This window comes from Papaver somniferum, chromosome 5 (genome assembly GCF_003573695.1).
Source record: "Papaver somniferum cultivar HN1 chromosome 5, ASM357369v1, whole genome shotgun sequence".
In the NCBI taxonomy this organism is placed as follows: domain Eukaryota; kingdom Viridiplantae; phylum Streptophyta; class Magnoliopsida; order Ranunculales; family Papaveraceae; genus Papaver; species Papaver somniferum.
Window position 1 is genome coordinate 206,200,382 of NC_039362.1, and position 9,915 is coordinate 206,210,296.

General features: G+C 36.5%; 1 protein-coding gene across 2 annotated transcripts; it reads left to right on the top strand.

Annotated features, from left to right (window-relative positions):
* The first annotated feature begins 270 nt into the window (after positions 1-270).
* LOC113278485 lies at positions 271-3,246 on the top strand. 2 transcript variants are annotated; one of them, XM_026527308.1, is made up of 5 exons: positions 300-391; positions 638-730; positions 1,335-1,717; positions 1,927-2,106; positions 2,238-3,246. In XM_026527308.1, exons 3-5 carry the CDS (start codon positions 1,475-1,477, stop codon positions 2,886-2,888), a joined length of 1,074 nt encoding a protein of 357 aa, XP_026383093.1. In that variant the 5' UTR covers positions 300-391; positions 638-730; positions 1,335-1,474; the 3' UTR covers positions 2,889-3,246. The 2 variants fall into 2 exon arrangements, with proteins under 2 accessions (XP_026383092.1, XP_026383093.1); XM_026527307.1 differs by lacking the exon at positions 638-730 and having other exon boundaries at positions 271-391.
* Positions 3,247-9,915: the final 6,669 nt, after the last annotated feature.

Consider the following 9,915-nt stretch of genomic DNA (forward strand, 5'->3'; position numbering starts at 1 on the left):
AATGACAATAAATGATGATTTTGTTTGAATGGCATTTTCCCAGATGGATGCTCAAAATCGGACATTTTGCCGATTTTCCCATGTTTCAACTCGTACTAGTTTAATTTTTTTCATCCGCGTCGAGTCACAGATTGAGATTTATTTTCAAATAAAAAACTCAACATGGAAACGCCTTCTTTCCATGGTCGTGTCGCTACCACAATTTCCAACGTGTCTTCCAAGGCTATGAACGTGTCTCCATCAGAATTTCTGGAAATTCAAATTCTCATCCCTAAATCGCCTCCTCTTTATTTTGTCATCTCTATCTAATATTCTCTCCTCATTTCGTGTGCTTTCTTAAATCTAAATCCTCATCTCTTCAAGCTTTCTTCATCAAGGGAAGAAAATTAAGGTAGTACCAATAATCTTGATAGATTTTTCTCTTCCTTTTTCTTTTTTCTTTTGATGTTGTTCTCTGCATGTACACTTAACTGTTTTGGGTTTCATTCATGTCTTTTGTTTGAGCTTCAACTTGCATTAGGATTGGTGTAAACATGAAATTTTGAAAAAAAAAAAAAAATCATTTCTTCTGTAATTGGTTTAATCTCTGGAGTTTGCTTAAATTCGTTTAATTTTTTTTTTATTTTCTTTTGTATAGTGTTGGATATGGTCCAATTTAGAACTTTATGCTGCTGCTAAGTAGTTTTATGTGGCACTAGGAAATATCATGACATAGGGTGTCAAAGAGAAGGTGAGAATTCATTCCACCTGCCATTTACATTGTTTAGTTTTGCAAACTGATATAGATTATGTGCTAATTGGTTAACACTTTTTGGTACTGCTCTAAAATTTTATCTGTGCGCTTCATTGTCGTATCTCTGATGGTTGGAATGGTTGATCTGATGCTCCATGGATTGTTTCTTGCATCTCCTGTGGTAGCATTGGTAACATTAATTGCATCTCCCTCCATGATTATTTTTGTCTAATTGCAGATTCTTGGCTAAAGTGATTCCATGCTATTCTATTTATCTGTCTTCTAAAATGGTAGTGTGGGTACTTAGAACACGAGTATTTTAGACTCAAAAACATAGAAGGGCTTCGCTTTGATTATCAGTCTAGGAGGAAACTTTTTATTTGAATACTTCTACCTGAATGTTGGTCTTACATTCGTTAGGAAATGCAAAGACCTGCACGATGGATATGGGTTGTGAAGTAGCTAGCTGATTAATTATATTACTTTTTCTTGTTAAGCTGATGATGTTGATTATAACTTTCTTATAGGATTTAAGATGGTGTCACACAAAGATATCTTAACCAAATATCTTATTGTTCTATTTTTTCATTTATGTGCGCAGATACGACATATTGAGCTTGGCTGGACCTGGACTGGACGTACAGGTTATGGTGTCTGTTCATATGTTAGATACGTAGTTTGGTAAATGTAGAAATCCATGTGTAGAGAAACGTTCGGCATAATTGGATATTGTGTGGATTTATGGGGTTGATATTTGAGTTAGCAACAAACATAATCATAGCATTTCTGAAACCATTATCGTTGTTCAAAATTCTAGTTTCATTTGGTTTGAGAACCACCTGGGTTGTAGCTTTCACGTGGTTTCTGTTGGCGAAAGCAGCTGTCAATTTGAATTTGGAAATTTGCTCCAAGATTATGATTTGGACAGTTGCTATTGTATCTCTTCCGCTGCGAATTCTTAATGCAGTGCAAAGGGAGAGACTGGTTAGTTTCTTTTTCCTCCCTCTCTTAAATTAACTATCCCTTTCAAATGATTGAAGTATGAGTACTGCATGTTATGAGGTGTTACCTCTAGTTTGATTCAATCCGGCAACCCTGCGAGGCCAAAAGAGTGGAGTGTAATTGATGTATGTTGACTTAGATGTATTTATCAAGTAACACTTCCACATTTGCTTTTTCTTTTTGATATACAGCTTGAATCACGTCTTCTCGAGATGAAAATTGAGTTGGAGGATCTCACATGGGATGAGAAAAAACTAGAAGAGAAGCTGCGTGCAGCAATCCAAGATCGCAGGGTTCTGGAATCTATACTAACAGAGATTGAGGATGAGCACGATAAGGCCATTTCTAAAATTGAAAATCTAGTACATGAGGTAAAGAGAAACTACGTTTCCGCATTTGAAGCTTGCTTTAATTTTTCTGGAACTCAGAATAAAATTTTGGCATGTCCTCCGTTACAATTCTTTTCCTGGAGTACCTTCTTGAAATTTGAGTGCATGTGCAGTTGCAGGATTTGAAAGAAGAGAACCTAAAGCTGAATGAGATTCAAGGAAAGAATATTTGGGAAGTCAAAGGTCGTGGTGGTATTAAGAATACAGTTTTTGATGATGACAAATGCGCCATTCCTCTGCCAGCTGAATATGATGTTCCCTCATGGAATCCTTCTTGTAACAGTGGTGGGGATCTTATTCAAGACTGGGAGGACAACCAAAAAGATAAAACCAAAGATTTTTCTAGAACTGGACTAAAAGGCGGTGAACCTATTATTAATATATTCCCAGCTAGGATGGTAAGTGCAATGGAGGGTGTGGTGATTGATCGGCGAAGAGATATAGCTGTCTGTCAGAGCGTTTTCAGTGCTATTCTCTCACTTCTGGTTGGGATGATAATATGGAAGGCAAAAGATCCTTGCATGCCGCTTGTGGTTGCACTTTTCAGCGTGGTTGCGATGTCTTTGAAGAGTGTTGTTCAGTTCTTTTCAACTGTCCATAACAAACCCGCCTCAGATGCAGTTGCTTTGTTAAGCTTCAACTGGTTCATACTTGGTACTCTCACCTACCCAACCCTACCAAAAGTGGCCAATCTATTAGCACCAGTTGGTCTAAGGCTCGCAACCCGAACAGTTTCGTGGCTTGGTTTTGCTTCTTTTTTATGACAGGTATGGCACCAGATAGGGCAAAAGACGGTAGGGTTTTTTCCAATTCCCAAAACTTCTAACCTTTGCAGTAGTGTTTTGTACAATACTCATCTGCATTAGAGCTTCTTGCCAACATTTGGTTCTGTATGTATATAGTGATTGCTTGTAGTGTTTCAAGTGCATATCCCTGTGTATCTTTTTCTTTAGTGAATTTAGTTTATCGTCTCCTGTTTCTCGGTTGTAGCGGTTGGAATTCCTTCCTATGAAAGGATTTCTTTAGTTTTAGGTTCTAGATATGAGCGGAGAGTTAATGTTGACAAGCATGTAAAATACAAATGCAGTTAAAAAAATTTGGCAAGCATGTAAGATGCAGTTAACGTTGGCAAGCATGTTGACAAATGCTGTGAATTGTTCTGCGTTTTCTTTTTTTTTTTGCTTCTCTGGCGTTTGCGTTCACTTAGTGGAGAAAGTTGTAATTGTGTGAATAATGGATTATGTTTGAGTTGTTTACCCTTTTGAGTAATTAAATTTTGAGCTAAACTGTCATGATAATTGAAATTTGGGCAGCATTATTGATAGCAAAGACTAAAAATGCAGCATAGTAATGCCAGTCTGCCAGACCATGATAAGGATTACCCCAGAATATGAATTAGAAAAGGAAAAGTATGGCGGATTACCCCAAGATTTGAATTAGAAAAGGAAAAGTACAGTGGTAAGGGTACATTTCTTGTTTTGTTAATTATGTTCAGAGAAACCAATAAAGACCGTTTGACAATAGCTTTTTGGGTTTTGCCAAAGAGCCAAATATACTAGGCCATATTTGGCCGCTAGTTTTTTTTTTGTCAAAATTTGCAGGGTGACTATTCTCCATTCCATAGGCAATGGAGAAAGAAAGTACTAAGTTTTGGAAGGATAAATGGCTCTACGAAGGAAGCTTAATCCATCACATCCTCCAATAATTTTGATGAAGAATCATCAACCAAATTATCAAAATTGATAATTTCATCCAAGAATGCTACACTTATTTTTTATCCTCTTTGGAATCATAATGATCAGATGTTTCATCAGATGTTGCAGCCAAATTCTTGACAGTGTAGTTTTTTTCGATTTGGGCACTCATTGGCAAAGTGACTGAATCCTTTACACTTGAAGCTTTGTGGCAAATCCTTATCATCAGTACCGTTAGAGTCTCTGTTTTTGACAAAAATACGATTATGTGGATTAGCTGACGTAGGAGGCTTTTTCTTTAGTGAACCGTTTATTTCTCTTCATAATAAGTTCTCAACACCGTCTTGTGATCAATGAAACTGAGTTATCAAAATCTTCATCTGAAAAATCAGGATCAACAAGATTGTCCACAGAGTTGTCAACACTTCACTTTTAAGAGTTTCAGTGTTTTTCAGTGCCTTGAACGCAATATCCTTTTCGGCTTTGCATCGCAGTTCATGATCGAAGTTCTTTAACTTTCCAAATGAAGTATTTCTGGAAAGTGTTACAAGTTTATTTCCTTCCATGATGGCATGTTTCTTAGACTTGTATCTTGCTGGTAAAGATCGAGGAATTTTTATCACAATGTCCTTTTGGGGAATAGTCTTCCCTGACGCATAACATGCATTAACAATTCCAGAAACCTTTTGGTTAAACTTATCAAACGAATCTTCATCATACATACGAAGATTTTCCCATTTAGAATTTAGGTTCTGAAGCCTAGCTTCTTTCTCTGAGGTATCTCATTCGAATACGGTTTCTAAGATATCCCAAGCATCTTTAAACCTAATGCACGATGTCACATGGTGCTGAAGATCTTGGCTTATGGCGCGGATAATAGCATTTAACCCGTCAAAATTATGCTTTGCAACACTTATCTCGGTTTCGTTATATTGTGATAATTATTTCTCAACAGTGTTTTCGTCTCTAATAAGTGCAGGAGGAGTGTATCCTATAACCACAAGTTTCCATGTCTCAAAGTCACGGGATTGTAAAAATGAACGCATAACAATTTTCCACCATAAGTAATTTGTGTCATCAAAGGCTGGTGGTACTTTTATCGAGATTGCACTTCTGTCCATATAGTCAGATTGCTTCAAACACAAACTTGTTAGGTCTTAAACATGTTTGTCTGCTCTGATACCAATTGAAAACGTGGGGGTACCAAAATACACCACCAATTTTTTCTTAGGAAATATATATGGACTAAACTCGAATACAATTTCGAGAGTTCAACTTACTGAATCTCAACCAAAGAATTATACGATGAGCTTATATCTCTTTCTCTCACAATCAGAAAGTTTACAGAACTCAATCCGTGAACCTGATTATGTGTAAGAGAACTTGGAATATTCCAAAGATCAATATCCAAGAATCAATCAAGTCATATCCAACATACAAGGATGGATGTATCTACTTTGATTGATTAACGTACAACATGTGAACAAAGACACCAGAATTTTGTTAACGAGGAAATTGCAAATGCAAAAAAAAAACGGGACCTAGTCTAGATTTGAACACCAAACTGTATTAAACTGTTACAGACACTAGCCTACTATCAGAGCTTCGGACTGAAAGGTAGTTGAGACTGAATTAAACCTTCACAACAATTCAGTTACAGTCGCGCTCCTTACGCCTCTTGAGTCCCAACAGGACTCTACGCAAATGATTCCCTTAGTTTTCGTCCTTTGCAGCCTAAGGGTTGATTCAACTCAATTGAAGACTTTAAACCAATCGGGTTCCCACAGATAAGCCTATATGTGTGGTTTCCGTTCTGATCAAAGATTCTAGCAAACCTCAAAATTCGATCGTATAACTACTGAAGAGCAGCCTAAGTTATTATTCACCTCGCAGGTTGAAACTTGTGGAATCACAAAGTCTAAGACGAAGAAAATTTGTGATTTCTATTTTTTTTTTTGTTGGAGCAAGCTCAACAATCAAAACAAGATCAGGATACTCAAACTAACAACATAAAGACAGTTAGACCTGGCTTCACGAATCCCCAAGTGAAATCTTTTTTATCGATAAACCCTATAAGTGTTTGAAGAAGATGACGACTATAGTTTACAACCAGGACACACAAGAATAGTGTCAGGGATTCAAAAATCCCAGTTGTTTGAGGTTTTCCTTTTATAAACTTCAAGGTAAAGGTTGCTTTAGGTTTAAGTTAAGATAGCTTTGAACCAAGCAATCAATATCATTGTCAGATGAAAAACTTGACTTTGAGATTAACATAGTATAATATACACTTTGGTTAGGATGGACCATAACCGAACCGTGTACAATGAAATGTTCATGAAGGTTAGCCGAAACTAGCCAATTGAACGATAAACTTAACCATTTTCGTATAACACTTTAAGACTTTTCTTGAATCACATATATGATCAAAAATGTATAAATAGTGTTTTTAAAGAGTTGTTCAACTGCCGATTATCTCATAGAAATAATTTTATGCATCTGAAAATATTTGACAGGGTAAGTACGTGTACTATACCTATTCGTGAATGTTCATGTCATAGTACGTGTACCGGGTATGTGTACCCTTAAGACAAAAACTACTTCAGGAATCTCACATATCTTTTATGGCATGCGCATTGGGTATGCTTACCTTATTTGGTTTTGAAACTTACATATCTTTCCCGTTTGCATACTAGGTATATATACGTACCTTTCCTGATTCACGAGTTCACATAGTTTTTATGGTATGGATACCTGTTAGAGCACTGCTCGGTCGAACTCGCAAGCGTTGCCATCTCAAGCTTGTTTGTCAAGTTTAGTTGCCAAAACTATAAGTCTTGATTTCTAGTCTACTTATAGCTAAGTCTCGGATTATGATAAAAAGTGTAGTTGAGCATTAGACTTCACGGCTTCATCGATTGAAGACGAAGAAGTACTAAGGGGAGCTTGTGGAACTTCATCAACAAAAGGTATGTGGAGACTTGAACTCATCTATCACTAAAAATTTTATCTAGTTTATCTCCTATTTGATACAAAGTCATATAGCTATATAGACTTCAATTATGCACATTTGATATTTCGAGCTAAGTTTAACTCGCTAACATATTTCTCGAAATATGTGTTGGTAAGCATTCGCTTTAACCAAGTTCATCTTATATTCTTGACGAAAGTCAAAAGATGATCATGTGAAAATCGCCTTGTGACATCTTACATGATTTGTGTGAGACAATCATTTGATGTAGACTCGAAACATTTCGTATTGATCATTCGATCACTTGAAAATTGCTTTGAAGCTAATAGTTTGTGTGAGACAGCTATTGTCGTCTTCCGAGAATGTTTCAATGATTGAAATGGAGTTTAGAACAATTGGATATAAGTATAGTATGCGTACTTGCATATATGTAATCCAAGTTCGGGAACCATAGTATGCATACCCGTATGCGTATTGGTGGGTTTAGTGAAAGTCCGGGAACCTGGTACGCATGGCGGTACGCGTAATGGCGTGAGGTTCAGGTCCGGGAATTTCTGCTGAGTTTGTAAGGTATGCGTACCCGTTCGAATACTGGCGAATGCAAACTTAGTCCGGGTACTTAGGCATGTGTACTCGTATGCATACCTGAGTAAGTTAAGTTCTAAAATCGATTTGTTAATATATTTATATAATAAGGAATGCAATCTTTTGAAAACCGTGGCTATAATGTTCATGACTTGATTCGTGTGATCAAAATCGATTTTGCTTCAATTGTTTCTTGTATACTTCTATGAGAATATAAACAATTGAACAACTCTAGAACTAGTTTCATTTGAGTCATTTGAACTAGTTATGCTCAAGATGAATGAGGTTGATATTAAATTGTTCATATGGCTAACTTTGGTTAACTATTGTTGAGCCAACAAGGTGTAAACGTTTAGTACGGGTTAATCATATCTAAATGAAGTCACTTTTCATTTGTATATAACAAGCTAAGTTCGATCTAACGGTTGAAAGATATTAGCTTGAGTCTAATAAGGTTTTCATCTAATGGTGAATATTGAATGCTTTGTTACCAAGGTAGCATTGATTGCAAACATTGATTTGAAGATTATATAAAGGAGAACTCTAGCAACTGGGAAACCTAATCCCCACACCTCCTGTGTGATACTAGTTGTGACTAGAGTCGATTCTCCTTTAACCTTAGGTTTTTTAGGAAACCATGTAGGTTAACGACTTGAAGTCTTCATTGGTATTGTGAAGCCAGACCCAACTATTTTCTCTGTGGTTGCGTGCTCTGATCTTGCTGTTTTCTATCGTGATTGAGTATTATCTTCTCTAATATTTGCTCGAGATTTAATCTCCGATAGGCAAGATAAAAATTAGTCACAAACATCTTCGTCTCATCATTTGTGATTCCACAGTATCTTGTTTCGCTACCATACGATTAAGATTATTATGAGGTGATTGATATTTCTAGGTTGTTTTTCGGGAATATAAGTCCGGTGTACCCATTGGTTCCTGTTCACCTTGATTTATCAAAAGACAGAACAAAACTCATGGGTTTATATGTGGGAGACAGATTTATCTATTCAATAGACTTTTCTGTGTGAGACAGATTTGTTTATCAAGTCTTCGACTTTGGGTCGTAGAAATTCTTAGTTGTGGGTGAGATCATCTAAGGGAATCAAGTGCGCAGAATCCGGCACGGTTCTAGAGGCGTAAGGAATGCGACTGTACCTTGATCACTGTGAGATTGGTTAGGGTTCAATTACATTCTAGTCCGAAGTTAAATTGGAGTAGGCTAGTGTCTGTAGCGGCTTAATAAAATGTCGTGTTAAAATCTGGACTAGGTCCCAGGGTTTTTCTGCATTTGCGGTTTCCTCGTTAACAAAACTTCGGGTGTCTGTGTTATATCTTTTCTGCATTATATTTGTTTATATAATTGAAATATCACTGGTAGTACGTAAGATCAATCAACTATGAATCCAACCTTTGGTTGTTGATTAAATTGATTGACACTTGGATATTGGTTTTTGATACCGTCTAAGTTATTTCTTATGTTCAATCGGGTTCGCAAATTCCTATTTGTTTGATTGCGGATTGAATTGATAAATAGAGATATAACTCTTTGATGTAATTTTCTTAAGATTGAGTCTGACTATCTACTTGATTCTCTTGAAAGTATATTGGAGTTAGTCCATACAGATTGCTGAGCGAAATATTGGGTATGGTTGTTAGACCCCCGCTTTTTCAATTTGTATCCGAGCAGACAAACACATTTAAGACCTTATAAGTCTGTGTTTATAGCGATATGACTCTATGGAAAGTTGTGTTATCTCTGACAATGCAACACCAGTTCTAAAGCTCTCTGATTTGGTTCAAAGTCTTGAGCATCCAGAGAAATCTCTCACATCTTCCCCATTAACTGAAACTGTGTCCGACTGGGAAAAATACTCAGATGAACAGTTGGATGATCTTTTAGATGAAAGTGATTCAGAAGGGGGACAAGATCTTGATGAGTAATTCTCACAATATATCAAGCTCTTTCACCATATCATAAAGAAAAAGAAGACAATAGCTTGCTTGGCTGAATATCTGACTGCTCTCTGTCAAGAAAACAGGAAATTGAGAAAACTCTTTAGGGGATATGATTGTGGTTACACACTCTTACAATCTATACTTAAAGATCGTGAAGAAGATGTGCGTTCAAAGAATTCTTAATGTGATAATCTTCGTCAAAATCTCTTTGTGTTGAAAGAAAGACTTGTAGAAACTGAAACAAGATATGACTTTCCACAAAAATATTTTAAAGACAGATAAGTCAATCTTCTCGCCAGAGAAAAAAATTGGAGGATGATCTTTCTGCTGCTCGTGACAAATTCAAGTCACTGAAAGAGAATCTGAAAAGATTCAGTCCTAGCTCTACAAAACTATCCACTATGTCGGGAGCATCTAAAGAACATCGTGATACACGTGGTCTGTGCTATAAAGGAATAGGCGCTCCAAGTACAAGTAAGATAAATTTTTTCCGTGCTAATGACAAGTTTCTAAGTAAAAATACTCCTTCAACAACTGATGTTTCTATGAACAAAAAGCATCCACCTTCGAAAACAGCTCATATGAGAA